Source organism: Rousettus aegyptiacus, unplaced genomic scaffold, assembly GCF_014176215.1.
Source record: "Rousettus aegyptiacus isolate mRouAeg1 unplaced genomic scaffold, mRouAeg1.p scaffold_m13_p_1, whole genome shotgun sequence".
Taxonomy (NCBI): Eukaryota; Metazoa; Chordata; class Mammalia; order Chiroptera; family Pteropodidae; genus Rousettus; species Rousettus aegyptiacus.
In genome coordinates this window covers 16,691,128-16,711,848 of record NW_023416284.1, presented here as the reverse complement: position 1 = coordinate 16,711,848, position 20,721 = coordinate 16,691,128, and the positions used below count along the sequence as shown (strand labels likewise).

General features: G+C 51.7%; 1 protein-coding gene across 1 annotated transcript in view; it reads left to right on the top strand.

The window, feature by feature from the left end:
- The first annotated feature begins 653 nt into the window (after positions 1-653).
- Positions 654-20,721, top strand: part of SLC9A1 (solute carrier family 9 member A1) — a 46,522-nt gene continuing 26,454 nt past the window's right edge. Inside the window, exon 1 of the mRNA XM_016132061.2 lies at positions 654-1,774. Within this exon, the coding sequence (XP_015987547.1) occupies positions 1,423-1,774 (352 nt within the window). The 5' untranslated portion in view covers positions 654-1,422. The remainder of the gene's footprint in view (positions 1,775-20,721) is intronic.

The following is a 20,721-nucleotide window of genomic DNA, read 5'->3' as shown; positions in this document are numbered from 1 at the left end:
ATATGAGACAATAAATTTCTGTTTTTTGTTTGTTTGTTTGTTTGTTTGTTTTTAAGCCATCTAGTTTGTGGTACTTTGTTACAGCAGCCCTGACAAACGAATACAACTGTTTACTTACTAGCTAAGGAACTCTCTTCATCCATTCCCTCATCTGCAAACATAGAACCATAATAATAGTACTAATAGTTCTATGTGCTGGGCTCCATTCTAAACACTTTACACAGATTATCTCATTCAGTCATCCCAGCATCCCTCTGGTATAGGCGCTATGACCACCTCCACTTTACAGATGAAAAAGCTGTGGAACAGGGAAGTTAAGTCTTTTGCTCAAGGTCACATGGTAACTAAATACGCAAGATAATATATCCTTCACAAGACTATTGGGAAGCTTTCTGAGACTGAGGGTGTGGATGTGAAAGCGCTTTGCAATTAATCAAGCATGTTACCCGTGTTATATTGAGACTCTGTAGATAGAGGACTCTTTTTTCTTTTTTTTGGCCGTCTCTGATTCTCTTCCTACGGGATACTTCCTTCCCTCGGCGGCAAGAGGTCGCTGCGCTGCGCGGGCGCTGACAGGTCTCTCTAGCCCGCCGCGCTGTCTGCTCTTTGGTGCCTATAAATGACGGCTACCGGCTCAGAGACGCATCAGTCAGCCGCCGCCGGGGCTGTGTCCGGCGTAGGCTCTAGGAGTGGGGCTAGACGCGGAGAAGCTGAAACTGGGCCGGGGAGGAGCGCAGCGCCGCGCCGGGGCCGCCGAGAGGGGCGTGTTTCTGCTGGCCCACCCGCGAGCCGCCCCCAGCCCGTGCCGAAGCGTTCTCCCGCCAGGCCGCCTGCCTCCGCCTTCCTCCTCCCTCCATTTACCCGGAATCTCAGCCCGGCGCGCCTGCACCCCGACGCTTCTCTGGGTGGGGAAGCTCCCGGCCGCTTTCCGGCTTCACTTCTTCCTCGCAGCCTGAGCTCCCAGACCTCTCTCTTCTTTTCCTGGACCGGGTCCCAACCTCTCCTGTCCCCTTCCTTTAGCCGAGTTCCCGCTCCGCAGTCACTTTCCTTGGCTGAGGGTCTCAGACTTCCCTCCTCCTTGTCCTTGCCGAGGGTCCTACCTATCCTTGTCCCTTTCTCTGTCCTAGGGTGCAGTCTCTTCCCCCTCTCCTTTTCCTGGCCTGGCGTTCCAGACCTTTTCCTCTCCTGGAGTCCTTCCTGGGTCCTTGTCCTTCTTCCCCAATTTGGAGTTCTAGATTGAGAGCCCAGCTTCTCTCCACCTCCAGGGGATTGCTTCCACAAAAAGACCTCTCTCAAACATGAACGTTTTCTAGAAACTGCCCCGGTCCCTCTTCCCATCTGCTGACCCCTTGCTACCTATGTCCCAGGTCTTACTCTCACTTTGCTAAGGGTCAAGGCCTACAGGGCGAAGGAGGCGGCAGGATGCTTTCGTGGTCTGGCATTGGTGGCCTCTCTCCACCTCGAATCTTCCCTTCGTTGCTCATAGGGGTAGCCTTGGTGGGGCTGCTACCTGTTCTCAGGAGCCATGGCCTCCAGTCCAGCCCTACTGCCAGCACCATCCGAGGCTCCGAGCCACCACGGGAACGCTCTATTGGAGATGTCACCACTGCCCCACCGGAGCTCATCCCCGACAGCCGCCCTGTTAACCATTCTGTCACTGAACATAGCATGAAGGCTCGAAAGGCCTTTCCAGTCCTGGGCATCGACTACCACCATGTGCGCACACCCTTCGAGATCTCCCTCTGGATCCTGCTGGCCTGCCTCATGAAGATAGGTAAGTTCATTGTGCTCTAATGCTTCCGCCACCACTAGATTGGTGAGCTTCTTTCCCCATCCTTACCACTTGAGGCTGCCCTGGAATAAGGGTCTGGACTCCTCCTGGAAGGTAGGCAGCCTCCATCCTGCCATCTTGGTCCTTCTCAAACTCAAGATCTGGTGTCTGAGGTCCTCCCAAGATTGGAGCCAGCATCGTGCATAAGAAAGAGCAGGGTTAGGGCATGGGATGCTTCTGATACTAGGTCCTTTCAGTAAGGCTTCCAGGCCTGGCAAGTCTCCTCTGGCGGGGCCAGACCCAGAGGGCAGCCAGACATCCAGCCGTGTGTAAGGCAAAGAGGAGTGTCTTTTAGCAAGTGGCACAGTCCGCTCTGTCCACAGCAATCAGTGCAATTACCTACTTCATGGGAGGGTGTTCTAGGATGGAGTATATTTCTACCTGGCCTGTCTAAGGCATTTCAGTATAGCGGAGGCCTGTGTGCTGGAGACCTACATGTGTGGTGCAACACGAGGGTTTCCCACATTTTCGCCTTCCTTTATCCCTGGAATATTATCTGTCAGCTTTGCCTGCCCAGGCTGGTCAGGAGCCCCTGATTCAGTTTCTAGCCCAAGAATGCCATTTCTTATACAGTTTATGGGACAAGAGGTACTGGAAATTTCTGAAGTCTGTTTTGGAGGTGGAGGGGGTGTGGAGGAGATTGAAGCTTGGTCAGGCCCCAGCTCACCTCTAGGTTAGCACCTGGCTATGTCTTAAGGTGCTGTCTGGGTTGGCCAGTCATGTTGGCCTGCCACTCAACCTAGTGGGAGGACAGGTAGAGGGGCTCAGGATTTTCTGGTCCGAAGAGGCTTTGAAACGATCTTCTTGGGAGGAGACAGAAAAGTTTTGCCCTTCCAGAGGGCTGTTCTCCCTGCTAGACCTGGGCACTCTGTTCTGCTGGGTGATTGATGGAGCCCACTGGAGCCTGCACAGGTCAGAAGCCCCTGGAAGTGCATCTAGGGAGGCTTTCAAAGCTGCTTGTGCGTTTTAGCCCCAGTTAAGCTGTAGAAGGCATGAGGGCCTGAGACTCTGCTGTTTTGGGTTTGGGGACTTTGTGACTCTTGGCAGAAAGCCTTGCAGCCTTCCCAAGGACATGCAGGAATTGAGTGGCAATGCCAGGCTGATGTGAGCCAGGCTCTGGGACATGCTGTCGGAGGGCACCGTTTTGACGGATCCAGGAGCTGGCTTCCTGGTACAGGGCTTGGGTGCTGTGACAGTAGCAGGGTCTATACGTGGACCTGGGCCACTGGTACCTATACCCTGATGGTAGTCAGCTTCCTGGAAAAAAAATCAAGGATTGGGCAAGGGGAGCCATTTGTACTGATTCAGACAACTACATGACCTTGAACAAGCTGGGGCCTTTTTCGGCAGGTCTCACCCACTTGTGAAACTGGCAAGAATCTTGAAATTCGAGTATATCAATTGAGTCGTGAAACCTGTATCTTAATGTGTAGTAGGAAACTGAAGTGATCGCGATGTGTTATTTGCCTGTGTGAGACCTCACAAGCACTGTCTATAAACTACCCTCTTCTCTCCAGCCCCCTCACCTCCTAAGCACACCTGGGATTATTAGGGCATTGGGGGCTGGTGCACACACCGCTGGTCTCAGAGACTTCTGGTGGAACGATAGCATGATCACAAAGGTCCTACTCGGGGCAGTCAGGAGTTTGTCCCTGCAGGCCTGATGTCTTTAGTGTTAATGGGGTCAGGCTTGGCCTGCTTTGTCCCCAACAGAACCTGTGTCAAGGACCCTGGGCAGCTGGAGAACAGTGATGATGCCATGGCAAGGATATCATCAGTCCAGAAGTTAGGAAACTTGGCTTCTTATTTCCTCGGTGACCTTGGGCTAGTCATGCATTTCCTATACTGATCTTTGTGTCCCCTTCTACATCTGTTGTTTCTGCCAGTTCACTGACTCGGGTAACCCTGGCAAGTCACTCAGCCTCGGGCCTCAGTTTTCCCATTGTACAAGGAGACTGGATATGATCTCTGAGGCCTTTGCTGTTCCAAAAGTCTGTGTCTCTGGCTTGAAAGGGCCTTTTACTACCTCTGAAAACAGAGGAACCCTAGCATCTGGCTATCCTAGGGAAGAAGGAGAGAAAAGTGACAAAGATGTCAAGGGTTCCTGTTCACGGGGCAAACGTGAAAGCCCATTTTTTTCCTTTACCTTTGCAGAGCAGAGTCAAGGTTGGGTAGGGGTTCCATCATTCTGCCACTTATCCTGAGCCTTAGTTTTCTCGTGTATAAAATAGGGGAAATGATCGTATCTGGTCAGAGTGCTGCTGATACGATGACAGAAATGAATACACATAAAGCTGATTTCGTACCCACAGGAAGCACTCAATGGGTGGCAACTGCCCCGTTGGTATTTCAACTACCCAAGCCAAATGCATTTCCACCTGAGCCTCCTGCAGCGTTCCTCCGCTGCAGGAGGATTACAACTCTCACTGCTAGACTGCCACCCAGTGACTTTCCTTAAGGTTTCAGGGTTTGGGGTTTGTCTTACTGGCTGTTCTTCCTTTCACTTAAGCTGCCTCTGGTGCTGGCCCTGGTGGGAGGAGAGCTGGCACCAAGTGACTTAGGGGATAGGGTAGGGGGGCCGAGGCCATGCTCCCTCTGCACTATCAGATAGCCAAGGAACTAAAAGTTCATTTTGGGGTTTTGCATGTTCTCTCAGTGCCCCAGCGTGGGTAGGAGCTGTGTTGGAGCCCTCATTCTGTCATCTGTGACAGCTGCTTCCTCTGCAAGATACCCTTACTTTAAGAATAGAAAGTTCTGTATGCAGTTCTCATTCTCATCCTAATCATTGAACAGAGCCTCAGGTAGACACTGCCGGAGATGCATGTGGGAGGGGTGGAGCTGGAGCTGAAGTTTTAGAGTAGATGCTTCTGCAACCGATTCAGTGGGTGACATTAGGCAAGTCACTTCCCTTCTTTGGGCCTTTTTTTCTCTCTGACAATCAAGCGTTCTTGCCTCTTCCTTGGTGGGGAGGAGCTAGTGGCGTGAGGGGAGTTAGACTGCTGTGAGAACTGAGAGTGACCCCAAGCCTTAGCTTAGGTCTATTCCCCACGCCACCCCACACTGTAATTTGGACCTTGCATGAATTCCGCTTTGCCCCAGTTCACCTGGCTCCCAGTCCAGTGCTTGTTCCAAGAGAGAGCCTCACTGTGACCCAGCTCACCACTGGCACTTACTGCGTTCATTTGCCCATATCCCTGACCCGGAACTCCTGGCAAGAGGCCTGGGAGTCCATAAAGCAGGTATTCATCTTATCTCCTGATCAGAGGCAAAAAAGCCTTCCTTTGTCCCTTTATATCTTATAGCTTGGTTTGATCTTTGCAAGGTGTATCCTGCCGTTTCCTCCTAGAACAAGCCTGCGAGTAGGGAAGAATGGGGTCATTATTGCCCACTTCACATATGCATGGATGTCAGACCCAGCAGGCTCCCTGTAAGAATAAGACTAGGACCTGCCTCTTCTACTTCTCGAAAGGAGAGGGGGGCAACTTAAAGGTCACCTTGAAACTGTCTCAAGATGCCCAGATGGGACTCTCTAAAAGAAAAGAAATGACCTTTCTCTCTTTGGGAAAACAGCTGACCGACTGCAGGACAGTGGGAGGGGAGATCAGCTGAGGCCTAGGAGGAAGCCTTCAGGTAGGACATATGTCTCCAGAAGTGCCAGGGCACTTAGAAGGCCTCAGTTGGTTGTGTTGCTTGAACTTCATTTAGCTGAGCACCCACGAGGCTCACCTTTGCTCTTGGCCCCCTCCTGCCCCTCCAGCACAGGTGGGAAGGAAAGACATGGTCAGGAAGTCTGAGCTCTGTCCCCACCCCTCGGTATCTGTGTGACCGTGGGCCATGCACCTCATTCCTCTGAACGTGACTCTCCTTTCGGTAACATGACACTCCATCTCTGCCTTCTCAGACCCATGTAGAGATTGAATGGGGGAGTGCCCAGCATAGTGCCCAGCTCTTTCAGGGCCCGTTCAGATCCCACCCCCTTTGGGTCTTCCCAGCCCACTGCAGCCCACAGCAGTTGCTTTCACTCCTCTCTCTGAACCCGTTTCCCTTATTGTTTATCCACATCTCTGGCATTAGGCCTAGCCTGCCCTGCGACATCTCTTCTGCTGGGCATGTGTTTTGATAAGAATTACCATTTATTGAGTATCTACAGAGTAGTGTCAGGCACTTTATAAAAGCGATCTCATTTAATCCCTACTAAAATTTTATGAGATAAAGGCTGTTTGTTTGGTAGATGAGGAAACAGCTCAAAGAGTTTATCTGCTGTGATGCTGAATTGCTGTTTTTCTGTTTGAGTCTTGGCATAGCCTCCTTGAGGGGTGCAGCTACATCTCCTGCCCCTCACATTCCCTTCGGCAGGTGCACATGGCCCTGTGCTGAGTAGGTGCCCTGCTCACTGCACCTGCACTGGGGAATGGTAGGACTCCCTCTAGGTTTGGGCAGATATCAATGGCGGGAGCCCTCTCCCTGCCCCAAGAAAGCTGTAGGGGTTCTGTGCCAGCTTTGGGCCATCCTCTGTCCCTGTGAGTCCACACGGGTGCACCCAAATTCCACAGTCACACTGGGCTTATCTGTCACTTCTGCCTGCCATCTCTTTGCTGGTACCCCTTTGGTCTGATTAGTGCTTGCTTCTTCCCTGCTCAGGCAGGAGGGGTGACACTTAAAGGGTGGTTTCCTTTAACCAGCAGGGGTAGCTAACCTTCTGATCATGATCTACCTCTGTGCGGGAAGGGTGTTGGGCTGCTTTGGTTACCCTCAGGGCCCAGCAGGATCCCCTCAGAGACAGCCGGTTTGTTGAGAGCAGGCGGCCCAACTTTCTTAGGCCATAAAAGATAGGCAGAGTTTAATAGTAATTCTCACTGATACTGTATTTGTTTCCAAAGCACTTGCATATACAGTGTTTATTTCTGATCATCTCAGTGGTCCCATGGGTTAGAATATCAGGTGGTATCAATGTACCTATTTTACATCTAAGGAAACTAAATCTCAGGTTGTGACCTGACTGAGGTCACTTATCAAGTAAGTAGCATAGGATACATCCTTGGACTTCTAACCCAAGGCCCCATCTATTTTAGGTCATCGCAAGGATCAACAGGAACCAGAGATCCAGGGGAGGCTCTGAGGAGAGTAGATAACCAGATACATCCACGCTGGTAACCTGAATGGTTGTCAGGGGGATGCCAGTTCCTCCTGCAGGAGGGAAAGGCCGAAAGAGCAGGACGATCTAGGGTCCAGGTCAGTTCAGGTCCGAGTCCTTAACAGCCCCTCGAACATACCTGTATGTGCGAGGAGGGGACTGTGAGGGCTGACCTCGGCCCTCTCTGTGGAGAAGCAAATGGAGGGCTTTTCCTTTCCCTTGAAGTGTTGTAGGTCCTCTGGGAGGAGAAAGGAGAGGCAGAGAAGTGAAAAACGTGCTGGACGGGTGAGAGGGGGCAGGTCAAGAGACCTGAGGTCTGTCTTAGTTCTTTGCCGCCGAGCTGTGTGACCTTAGGCAAGGCACAACCTCTCTGAGCCCGTTTCCTAATTTGCAATATTTGTGTTAAATATTTGTTCATTATATTAGCTGCCACCTAGTAAGCTCCTGTTTCAGAGACCGTGTCAGGTACTTGCACAGTTAGAAACCATTGGGGTTTAAGGCCAGATCTGTCTGACTTAGGAGCCCACGTTCTTTTTATCATCAGGCCAAGTCCCTTTCAGTTCAGAAGTTTTTTTCCCCCCATAATCATTTTGAACAGGGAAGGTTGAAAGGTTTTTCAAGCCTTGGCTGCTCTCTGTGGATCATTTCTTGTGACTCCCTCCTTACAAGCCCCACTGGGAAGCAAATAGCCCTTCCCAGAGGTGACTGGCATTCCGAAACACAGGACCGGTGGGACACTGCAGCTGAGGGGCCCCGGGCCCCCTTTGGGAGTGCCAGCTGGCAGGCCCGCCTCCTTCTCTCCCTCCTCTTGCCACCCCCATGGGCCCCCTTTCCTTCCCTGGTGGAGAGAGAAGGCTCGCTCAGCATACTCAGGTCCTGGGTTATTCCTGAGTCATCCATTGCCTGTGTGGGCCTCATTTTGCAGCACTCACTCTCCCTGCAAACATCTGAGTCAGACATGTCTCCCCAAGGTTGTCTGTACACACTGCACTGGGCCAAACCGTCTCTTTAGATGCCGATAAACATCAACTGATACTTCAAGGCAGCCTGTGATTATATGTGGGTATTTTTAATCTTATGGCCTAATCTAATTTTAACCTAAGTTTTGGATTGGGCCTGGATCAGTGGGCTACCCCCCTTCCCTGGGATTATGCTGACTTCATTTTCTTCCCCCTAATTTCATCCAACATGCAGGGCCGGTTTTGGGGTCTGTTAGGCCAGACCTGACCCCTGAGTTCTAATGCTGACTTGCTGAAAATCTGGAGTTGCCCAAATTACCCCAGTAAGCTCTTTCCTGAAAAGATGTGTCCTCAGTAGCCCTAAGTGAGGCTCAGAACGAGAATTCCTGTTCCTTCCCAGGACCCCCTCCTGGTTCCTGGGGAGACACTTACCCCTAAGCTCAGACTGGCCCTTGCACAGTGCTCAGCCTATTCGAGAGCAGGCCACTGAAGCTGGAGAGGTGACTTCACAGCTGTGTGTCAGGCATAGCCTGCAAGCTCACCAAAACAATAAATAGCTAACACTTATATAGCACTTGCCTTGTGCCAGGCAGAAGTCACAAAGGCTACGTCTTTGCACTGGTCGGCCAGGACTGAGAGCAGCTAATTGATTTGTCTGTTTGAGCTGAGGTCGAAGTGGCAGATCAGCTGAAATCAGCCATCGGGCATTTAACTTGTGACCCATCGAGGAACGAAGAAGAGTGAAACCCCAGCCGGGCTTGTGCTCATTAGGTGCTTCTGGTCTGCTTAGGAGAAAGTAGTTGATCTGTGGGCAGGGCTGGGCAGATTCCTGGCAGAAGCAAAGTTCTGAGGGAACAATCAGTCCCTGAGGACAGGGATGGTTAGGGAGGGCTTCTCAGAGCAGGTGGAACTTGAGCCATTCTCGAAGGATGGAGAGGAATTAGATAAGCAGGCAGAACAGGGAGAGCTATTCTTAGTACAGATTCCCACAAGAATGTAAGCCCCTTGAGGACAGAGCCTTTGTTTTCTTCTCTGCGCCTGGCACAGAGTAAAGGCTCCTAAATACCTGGGGAATGAATGAGTGCTTGACCGACTTCCAGCTGGAAATAGGGTCCATGCAAAGCCTTTGGGCACCGAGAAACCAGTCTGACTGCTCAGAAAGGAGGGAGAGCAAGGGTTGGAGAGGCTGGTTGCTAGACTTTGCCGGTCAGGGAGTTTAACTGAGCTCAGTGCTGTAGGTGTCAGCCCGTGTGTGAGTGGTGCTGCTGCAGTCACCTGCCTCCCCTCCCTCCGGACCTCCCCTGGCTGGGCTTGAATGGAGGGTCTTGCCAAGGGCATCCTCTCTGGGCTAGGCGGGGTCTCTGGGAAAGTCTGGGTATGTTTGGCCCGCCCTTGATTTGTGTAAGTAGAAGCAAGATACCAGAGCTTCTTCAGGGAGCTGCTGAGAAGAGCCTTAATTGAATTAAGCTTTTCTCGGGAAGATTCCTCAAGCCATCAACCACACTGTGACTGTGAATTAATGAGACCAGTGGCTGTAAACCACACAAGAAGGCAGTCTTGTTAATTCATAGTTGTACCTGGACAGGTTGACTTATGACTTCTCTTTGTTTTATGTGTGCGTTGGGAGTGAGCTGGGGCCAGAATCTCCTTTCTGTAGCAGATTTATTTTTATAATATGAATAAATAAAACATGTTTCTGGTAAAAAGAAAAAAAAAAGCAAACCAACCAAACAAAAATAAACCCCAACAATACAGAAGGGTATTAAGGTATGAAGTAAAAGCGCCCCTCTTCACCTCTCTGACCACACCCACTGTCATAGCTCCCCAAAGTTACCACTGTTAACTTTCTTGTGTATCTTTTCAGAAATTCTGTACACATATGAGTGTGGGTGTGTGAGAACAGATTTAGTTTTCATAAAGCCATTTATGTAGAGGAAAATTGCTCTAAGCTGGGAATCAGGACCTGGGTCCTAGTCCTAGCTCTGCCTCTTTCTTACACATTGACCTATGGTAAGTCTTTTTGCCACTTGGGGCCTTTCCAGCAAGAAAGGCAGTCATCCTGGGGTGGGAGGCCTGCTCTGGTGAGTCCCTTGGAGGAGAATCTCCACAAATGCATCCTTTAGGGGTTAGGCCACTCCTGTCATGAGCCCTGGCTTCAAAGCACGGAATTCTCAAGTTCAAGATCATGGTCATCTCCAACTCCAGTTTAGGGTTATGGGATTAAATGAATGGGTCTGCAGAGAGCCCGCTTTCTTGCTGGGGAAGTAAGACTACACACGAGGCATAAAGTACAGGTAGGAAATTGTGTGGCTCAGGCTGGGATGCTGAGGGGATCAGAGTAGAGGAGGTTCTTGACCCTGGGATGAGTGAGGTTTGCCTGGGGAAATGTAGAACTCCTAGGCAAGGGGAATGAACTCAGTCAGAATGTGTAAGCTGTGTCCTGGGAGAAGAGGAGGTAAAATGACTCCGTAGAGAAACGCTTCGCTGGATTGGAGTTCAAAGCGGCTGCGCAGGCTCCTCCTGCCCTGTGTAGGCAGGGAAGGTACTGGGTTCCTTCTGCTCTCCCTGCGTCTTCTGGGTTTCCATGGTGAGCCAAGCTCACACCCTAAGAGGTAACTCAGGCCCTTGACCCTTTTCCTGAAGTGGCTAGGGCCCAAACACACCTCCAAGGTTCTTTTGGAGGGAACAGACACAAGGGATTGCCTCTGAAGGAGATAGGCTTTAAAGGCGCGCTGCCAGGCAGCCGTGATTGGCCCCTGCCATTTCCTGGACTGAGGGCCCACATCTGCAGCTCTCACCTTGCGCTGGGGAATGAGTGAGTGTAGAGGATATTATTCTACCTCTAGAGGATTAGAAGTAGCAAGAACCTTATTATAGCCTGTGGCCCCAGGGCCCAAAGGGGGAAATGGAGATGTTTTGATCCAGTCCCCTCATTTTCCAGTTGAGGCCCAGAGAAGATGTGGGCCTCACATGAATCAATGGCAGAGAGAGGGCTTTTCCTGCTCTGTTAACTAACCCAGGGCTCTTTAGGCAGTAAGAGCTGGACAAAGAGGAAGGACTGTGATCTTTGGCCTAGATGTTGGTATCTAAGCATTAGTAACTCCCTAGTGGGCCCTTTAAGCCTAAGGACGGGCAGCTTACAACTGGAGCGTCTCTTCCTGGCAGGGAAACCCTTTGGCCTTGACCACACAGGTCCTTGCAGGAGAACCAAGTGCAAGGCTTGGGACCCCTGAGCCAGCCTGGAGGCTTCTTCCTTCACCCATCAAATTCCTCAGGCCTTTGTCCTCTATCACAAGCCAGTGTTGCGCCTGGGTGCTGTGCTTTTTATAGCATCTCTTCCATCACACCAGGGAATGAGATCTTCTAGGTCCTGGGCTAGGACCCACAGGAATCTGGGTGCCCTGTTCCAGGTAGGCAGGATGCCAGCGTGAGGCGGAGCCAGCTCACCTAACTGAGGACAGCCCCAGGCTCAAGTTACAACTCAGTGGGGGAGGGGAGCAAGCACCCTACCCAACCCTTCCAGCCTGCAGTACTGGCGGAACTAGCAGAGGTGCACAAGAACTGCTCTTGAGGAGCTCAGGGACTGGTCTGTCTGAGAAATGCAGTATAGACGCAGGAGACAGGCAGTAGAAAGTGGGTATGATTTAAAGTACAGTCGGAATTCTATAAGGGTTTAGAGGAGGCAAAAAGATCTTTTCACCTGGGAGGATCAGGAAGGGGGAGGCTTTGTGGAGGTTACCGTTGAGCTAGGCCTTGAAGGGTAGGTAGGATTTAGATGAGATGCTTGAGCGAAACAGGTCTCACTGGGCACAGCCAGAAGCTTCTACTTGGGGCAGGACCTTTGAATAGCACAGGAGTGTCCCAGAATAAGTTAGTTTCCTTTGGAAACATACATGGTGGTTAGGAACATAGGCTTTGCAGCTCAACAGACCTGGGATCAAAGCTCAGCTCTATCACTTTGTAGCACCATGACTTTGGGCAAGTCACGTCTCTTTGAGTCTCAATTTGATCATCCACAACACGGAGTAACAACTGACAGGGATGTTGGGAAGATTCTGGGAGAGTACCCTTGCAAGATGGGTGCCATAAAGCCTGGCACATTCTGAACACACAATAAGTGGTGGCACTTAGGAGTCCCTCTAGGATCCAGGAGGAAGAGAAATACTGGCTTGTTTTTCCTCTGACTCCTGATTCTCCCAGCAACTGAATAATCACTCAGCAAGACATACTAAGGCTCTACTGTGTGTCCAGTGCTGTGTTAAGCACAGGGGTTTGGTGGCTATAGATAAATAATATTTCTTCTCCTTTTAGTGTATGCACACCTAAGGTAGGCGGAGCACTTTCCAACATGCATCAGGAAACAGTTTAGGGAGATGGTGCTGTTCTCCTTTTTACAAATGAGGAAACAGGCCCAGAGAGGCTAGGTGACTTGTTTGGGATCATAGGGCCTGACTGGCACAGCTGAAGCCAGATCCAGGGCTTCCCGTTCCAAGTCCTGTGCTATTTCTCTCACTTAACAGTCATTTCACCACCTAGCTGAGTAGCAAGACTTATCACTTGAAACATTTAATGAGCAAAGCACGATTTTGTATAACAACTTGATGTGTAGCTATAAAAGCACTAAATTTTGCAGAACAGATGATGGTTTTTAAAATAGATCCAGCTATGATGAGGTACCAGGTGAGCTGTGCCAGTGTTAAGGGCAGAAGGTTCTGCCACTTTGTAACTATATCTCCCAGTCTGAGACTCAGTTTCCCTATTCAAATTGAGTGATATATTTAAAGCCCTAAGCATGTCGTTAAGTGCTCAGAAATGAGAGTTGACCTATCCTGGTAGCATTAAAGGAAGAGAAGATGAGAGTGGAGCCTAGCAATGGAGGATGATTTTAGGTACATGGGCTGGAGGACATTGGGGTAGGGCTGAATGTCACCAGGACTGATGAGACCATGAGCTGAAGTGTCTGAGTTTGGTCGTTAGTTGGGAGAGGGGGAGACTTACACTCGGCAAACACTGATTCATGCCTGATAAATTCTGTGCTAAAGGTGGAAAGATGAATAAATATAATCCCAGCCTTATGGGGGAAAGGCCGACATGTAAACAGGCACTTAGGATGTGCCCTGAAGCGCCACAGCAGGGGTCCACAGAGCTGCGGGTGCATGGGAGGAGTTGGAAGTTGGACTGGGGGCAGATCAGGGCAGGCTCCCTAGAGCTTTAAGCTGAGCCTTGAAGTTTAAGCAGGAGTTTGCTGGGCTTGCGTGGAGGGAGGAACTGGAGAAAGACGCGAAGATGTGAATAATGCAAAGCCATAGATAATGCAGAGCCACCGACCTTTGCTTCTGAAGCCCATTGGGGCATTCTTCATCCCCTCCACCTCACGTCCAGGCATACTTTATGTACCTGCCTGGCTGGGCAGAGAAGCTGAGCCTCTCTGGGGGCAGTGAGCCCCAGGGGTGGGTGTCACCATAGGTAGGCAGTAAGGAGGGAGCCACTATTGATTGAGACCTACCTAGAGTCTGGCCTTGTGTTGAGGGCTCCACATAGCGCATCATTATCTGAGTGTCACGACAACCCTGAGGGGTGTAAGTGGTGGTATCTGCCTCCATCCAGCTTATAGCTGTCTCTGGAAGGTAAAATGGAATAATTAAGCGCGTATACCCTCTAGGTGCTCCTCTGCTAAAAACCTTTCCATTGCTTCCTGGTGAACTTGGGCAAAATCCAGGGGAGCCGTGGCCTACATCTCTCTTGACTCTACCCCCTGCCGCTCTTTCTCCTACGCCACTCACATTAGCCTTCTTGGGTTCCCAAACACACCGAGCCTTGCCAGGCCTGATTCTCCATGTGGCCTACGTGCTTTCTGTCCCCAGCCTAGAGGACTGCCCATGCACCGCTGGCTTCCTCATTCAGCATTCAGGCCCTGGATGGAGTGCTGCCTCTCCAGAGAGGGCTCCCTGGCCACCCAGCCTAATGTGCCGCACACTGCTCCCCAGTCCCCCACCCCATGTTGGACACTATTCTGGGTGCTAAGGACACAGCCAGGAGCAAGACAAAGAGGCTCCTGATGTCGGGAACCCACACAGCAGTACGGGGTGTGGGAGAGTGGGTACAACAATGTCTGGCAGCAGTAAGTGACTGAAGAGAATTAATGGAAGAGACGCACTACTTTGGGTGGTCGGTGAAGTCCTCTCTAAGGGAGATGACTTTTGAGTTGAGCAAATGACAAGAAGGAGCCGCCTTTCAGAGACCAGGGACCTAAGCAGGACGTGTTCAAGGAACCTGGAGTGGAGTAGAGGAGGAGGCGTAGTATGAGAATACAAAGGAAGGCGAGGGCCAGATCACACCGGGCCTGTGGGCCGTGGGTTAGGCACCGGATTGGGTTCTAGGTGCTGTGAGGTGTCACTGCAGGCCTTGAGCAGGGCGACGTGGTCTGATCTGGGGAGGGATGTGCAGAGCAGCCTGAGAGTCAGAGGTGGAGAGTTGGCTCTGGCTTTGGGCTGGTCGCAGTGAGCCGAGTAAAGCAGGAAGCATGGTTGTGGCCTACCGCTGCTTGCCTGGGTCTGTGAGAGCATCAAGAGAGAAGCTTCCAAACAGGCCCCTCCGGCCAGGCCGGGGTGGGGCAGAAGCTCTGGCCTGGGGTAGCCATTCCCAGGGAGGGGAGAATAGGGAGTAGGAGCAGAGCAGGAGCGGAAGAGGGCACATGGGGAAGGGAGGGGCTGACTGGGTGCCAGGCTCTGCTGGACTCCTGCCCCCTCTCCCCAGCCCCAGCACCCGCAGGCAGGCTGTCACCAGACCTGTCATGTGGGAGGCGTGGCACCACCGAGCACCGGAGCCCTGACATGCCTGTTCCGGCTGAACCCTGTGGTCCCATGTGGCCTGGGGAGTTGTCAGGCCTGGAAAGGGCAGTCCTCAAATCAGAGAATCAGACTTTGTTGTTTTGGGAGGGATCCTAGAGAGAGTGAGAAGCCAGGAGATGTAAGGGAACAGAAGAGGGAGTTGGGGATCAAAAGGCCTGGACTTGAATCCTAGCCTTACACCTGATGTGCGGAGTTGTGGCGGTTCAGCCACAGTGCTGTGGGGAGCACCTAGCAGTAAGGGCTGGTAAATGTTGGGTGAACAGTGACAGAGCCTGGCTCCACCCGCTCATCTCACAGAGGGGGAAGCAGAAGGCCTGAGCGGAAATGAGTTGCCCACAGGCCACAGTGGGCGGTGGCAGAGCTGGGGGTTAGTTCAGGCCTCCCAATCCCTAGTCCACATCTCTTTTGTGATGGTATAAATGATCTTTCTTTCCTGCACATTTCCCTCTGGCACAGTCCCCTGTTCCTTCTGCAGACGTGAGGTGGCTGCCCCTGGGTGTCCCACTTTCTCTTCAGCTCACCTCTGAGCACCTACTATGTGTTGGCGCAGCCGTGTGGGAGGAGGTTCCCTCCCTTGCGGTACTGGCAGTTTTGTGTGGGAGACAGACATGTAAACAGCTAAAATACAAGGCAGGTTGAAGCGACACAGGGAGGCAGCACGATGTAGCGTGGGCCCCGGTGGCAGACGGCGCTCGGTGTTGGCACCGCCACTTAGAATGCAGCAGCGACAAGGCCCGAACCTACTTTGGGACAGATCAGGAAGGCCTCTGATTCAGTGCAGACAAGCGTGGATTCTTTTCTGTAGTGACAGGAGCTGCAGAGGTTTCGTGGGGAGATGTAACCATAACTGGCCTGTGTTTAGGATGAAGGCTCTCCTGGCAGGTGGAGAATGGACTAGATTAAGTTTTTCCTGGTGTTCTTGGCTCTGGGAATTTTCCGCCTCCTCTCTCCATCGATAATTATCCTTCCTAAGAAACTGGTCAGATGGGAAACTGCAGGAAATGGTTTGGGACAAGGATTGTGTAGGAGTTGGAGGGAGAGTGGAAAGGATGTAGCAGGGAGGAAACACATGCCAAGCAGCAGGAGGTGGCTCGCTTTGTGGGGGGGAGGGAGGACAGCCTTGGGCAGGCTGGGAATTTAAAGCAGAGTGTGGGTAGATCCGGGACAGCCAAGTTCCTCAAAGCTCCTCTGCTGCTGGTCCCTGGTGGGTGAGAGGGGTAGGGTTGACGGGCAGTGTCCAGCTATTCTGAGTCGACAGGGGCTGGGGAAAGTGTGAGGCAGTGTGGCCCAGTGGCTGGAGCACTGGGCCAGGTGTCAGAGCCACGCCCAAGCCCAGCTCTGCTGCTCAGCTATCCTTCCACTTCTGAAATTCCATTATTGTGGGCCAGGGCCCATTCTGGAAAGTGGGTGTGCAGCGGGCACCTTCTCCTACTACAGAGCACTTCTCCCATCCCAGCTGTAGTGGGCCCAGAGTTGTGGCAGTTTTGGGTGTGGCCTCTGTTCCCATTTGGCCTTGCCAGTTAAACAGCAGCTGTCAAGTGCACTGAAGCTTCCGGGGAGCCAGGCTGCATGTGACTAAACCACAACGACCAGTGGTTAGCAGTGAGGAGCAGATGGGTCCCCACATTTGAACCCAGTGGTTAGGTTGCCTGTGTAGGCACCCGGATGTCAGGGATGGTCCAGAGTCAGGATAGCCTAGTGGCTTAAGGTCATCAGAGTCCAATGCACCTGGCTTTGAATCCCAGCCTTACTACCTGCCAACTGTATGACCTTAGGTTGTATACCTGACCTGTGCACATCATTTTTCTGGAGATAATTTCCCCCTGCATTTTTTAAAACCTTTTTCCCCTCTATTTAATAGATTAATAACATACATACATACGTACATACAGTGGGGTGCACTAATCTTAAGGTGTGCACACTGACGATTATCTACAAGTGTTTGCGTCCATGTTAACAACCACCAGGTCCTGATAAATAGAAGACATCTGTGTACCTGCCTAACGTCCCCTCCTGCCCTTCCCAGTCTATACCCCCTGAGGAAACCACTGTTCTGACTTCTGCCATCATCAGTTGGTTGTACCTGTTCTTGAACTTGACATTACTGGAATCAGACAACAGGTGTTCGTGTTCTTTCGTGTCTGGCTTCTTTTGCTCAGTGTCTCCGTGAGGTTCCTCTTTGTTGAATGTCCCGGAGGTGTGTTCTTTCTATTGCTGTGTGACATTGCCTTGGGTAAATATGCCACAGTTAGGTCATTCTTCTGTTGATGGGCATTTGGGTTGTTGTTTTTTTTTTTTTTGACAATTGCAGATAAAGCTTCTATGAACATTCTTATGCTCCATAGGGTTTTTGTGAAAATTAAATGAGGTAATTTATTACAGTAAAGTGTTTAATGCTGTTTTGACTTAGAGCGGGTGCTCAAAAAATTTTCCTCCTAGATTTTCTTTTTGTTCATAAAAAAGGAAAAATTTCAAACATTACATAAGTAGATGAAGAGAAAAACGCAGGTCATATCTCTCTCACTCCCTTGTTCCTCATTCAGTGTCTCTGCCTGGACTTTTTCCCTGCAGTTGTGTGAAGTTATTTTTCATAAAAATAGTTTCATAATAACGTGCTATCCATACTCTTTTGTAACTTACTATTTTTAGTAAATCTGATCATTTAAAAGAGTCCCCTTATCTGCATTGAAGGAGCAGCTTGAGAGGGACAGGCCGGAATGAGCTCCCGACCCAGTCTCTCGGGGCCTTCTTCCCCGGCAGGCCAATCAGGCTTCCCTCTGTGTGGAACCCAGAGTTTGGCTTCTGGAGCCCTGGGTGCAAGTCCTGGCTCCGTCACACCCCATCTGGGTATGTTTTTGGCTTAAATGCCTTGAGCTTTGGTTTTCTCTTCTTTAACATAGAACCCACACCTACCTCCGAGGGATGCCATGGAGTTTAAATGAGATAAAGTATCTCAAAGCAAAGTGGGAAGTGAGGCATGTGTTCTCGTTGTATAAAATCGTGAGCTGTCAGAGCTAGAGGAGGCCTCTGAGAAGCTAACCTGGCTCATTGTCTTACACATGAGGAAACCGGGGCCCGGGGAAGGCCACAGAGCCAGTGATGGAACCAGAACTGAATCAATAGGGCATCCCAACCTCCCTCCGTCACCTCAGGTCCCAACCTCTGGGCCAGAACTTGACTCTCAGTGGCCCACTTCTTATCTACAGGAACTCTCTGATAGGGAGGAAGGGCAATTGCGTCTCCCCCCAGTCCCTGGCCGAGGCCACAGGGATGACTAGAACCTCCAGGTAGTGATCTGTGCCCACCAGCCTCTGGTCCAAGAGGGCAGAGAAGCAGGAAGTTGGGGCAGAGGAGCGGGGCTTGGATGAGGAGGGGCATGCTGCCCCAGAGTAGGCTACAGCACCTTCCCTGTCCTAACTGTCTGTCAATCCCCCTTTCCCTAAGAAGCCAGACTAGCACCGCTGCTCTCTGTCCTCTCAGATAGATGATGGTCTGGATTCGAGTAGTGTCTTCGACTTCTGGCTCGGTGTTCAGATCTCATAGCTTCTGTAAGAGGATAGAGAGGGGTCCCCCAGGCCTGTGAGATTATGACCTAGGCTGGGTAAAAAATCTGGAAACCAAAGCCTGACTGGCATGGGCTGGAGCCCTTGCCTCACCCACCCATCTCCTTCCCAAGAACAGTTTGACGTAATGAGGTTTGCACAGTCCCGGCCCAGGTGGGCCCCACTCTCCCCTGTGTTTAGCCACCGCACGCAGTACCAGGCACATTGCGGTGGCAATCTCTCCGACTGCTCTGGCTTCCGCCTCTCCTGGAGCTGCAGCTCATTGTGAACGCGCAGGTGGCGGTGATATCAGGCAGCCGGGCAGGGCCCGCCTGGGAGTGCCCTGTTGGTTCAGGGTGGGATTTGGGAGAGGCTCTGAGCCCTGGTATCTGCTTTCAGGCGAGATTGTGGAGTGACACACGTTCTAGTGGCAGTGAATGGTGCTGTCGCAGAAGTCCAGCGCAGGGAATGGGAAGCACTGCCACCTCACGATGCAGCGCCTGCTTCGCACTGCGCGGTTGTGGGCCCTGTGCCTTCACCATCTCCGGCGGGCCTCGCCTGACCCTGCGAGGTGGACGGAGGTGTCCCCATTTTATAACGAGGCCCCCAAGGTCTGGAGAGGTTAACTAGCTTACCCATGGTTACAGGTACAAGAAAGTGGTGAAACTGAGCGACCTTGAATCCTAGGAAGTTAGAATTTAAGAGCCGTCTCTCACATGGCTGAGCAAACCCAAGGCCCAGAGTTAGGGCAGTGTGGGGAATGGCTTTCAAGGACAGTGTTCATTCCATTTCATTGGTAACAACTGTTGTTGTTACCATACTAAGGCCCCCCGCCCGCTCCTTTGAACATTTCCAGACAGTTCTAGATAGATCCATTCACTGGAGAATCGAAGAAATAGTTATCCAACTCATTTGCTCTGATGGTTAAGAAATGCCCTAGACCAGAGCTGCGAACCAGCACCAGTTCATGGCCTGTTAGGAACCGGGCCACAGAGCAAGAAGTGAGTGGAGGGCGAGCAAGCGAAGCTTCATCTGTATCTGCAGCTGCTCCCCAGCACTAGCATCACCGCCTCAGCTCCACCTCACATCATCAGGCATTAGATTCGCATAGGAGCACCGGTCCCTGGTGCCAAAAAGGTTAGGGACCACTGCTCCAGAGGATGAGCACCTGCCAGCTCCAAGTCAGCTAGACGGCCTTGGGCAAGTAACCTAGCCTCTCTGAGCCTCAGCTTCCTCAGCTGTGATGAGGGCATAGTAGTGCCCCTCACTGGGTAGTTGTGAGGGGCAAGGAGCCCTCAGGGAGTGCTGTTGTCATCAAAATTCCTGTCTCATGAGGAAGCTGGGCAACTGAGCTGACTAGAACCAGGGCTCCAGCCTGAGTCCCAGGCTGTTCTTGTCCTGCCCTGCAGTGGCTGCTTCTCCAGTTCCTCCCTCTCCCACAAGCATCACAAGCATTACTGCAGGGTCCTGCCTAGGCAGAAGCAGGTGCTGATGGTTGCTTTTTTACTCCTTCCTGGGCACAGGGCAGGGACTTCTATGGGCGGGCCGGTGGCAGGCAAGCCATGCTTAGCTCATCACTGATGAGCTCCCAGCCTCCAGCCAGTCTCTCACACATGGTGCATCTGAGCCAGATTTCGGAATCTGTGCCCTGAGGATGAGGACGGCAGCAGGAAGCAGTTAAAGGTCGTTTTGTATCAAGCATCCTGGCGTGAGGGCAGAGCTTGGCCTCTGAGGTCAGGCAGTCCTGGGATCAAGTACCAGTTTTGTTGCATACTGGCTCTGTGCCATTTGGGCAAGTTCTTTAAGCCCCGAGCCACAGGGCATATTGGTTCTGCTAAAGGTCTTCGAGGGAACCAAAGGTTTAGAGTGAGTGGGTGTCTCTCCCCCAAGATCACACAGCAAGCAAGTGACAGCTTGAAGTAAATGAAGCGGGGCTCCCCTTCCCAGCACAGCAGGACGGAAAGCCAGGGCTCAGAGCAGAGGAAGCATGGTTGGGCTGTGCCTCTGTAGTCAGAAAGGCCAGCTGTAGGGCCTTGGATAAGTCCCTTCACCTCTCTGCCTCAGTTTCCTGAGCTACATAATGAGAACGGTGATACCTACATCAGAATCTCTAGGAGAATCATGCAGTTAAGGTGTGCAAAATATCACGGTGAAGTGCTTGCTAAAAAGTACATTAAACAAAGGCGGGAATAGATGAGGGGTGGTACTGTGTTCCAGGCAAGGACTGGCTTTGGAGTAGGAGTCCTGGGTGTGAATCTCGGCTCTGCTACCACCTTGCTGTGTGACCTCAGCCAAGTCCCCGCCACTCTCTGGGCTTTATTCTTTGCATTTTGAAGGGGTTGGATTGGAATGCTCTCAGAAGGCCCGGCCTTTTCTAACCTCCTGGGGCATCTTGGTATCCATC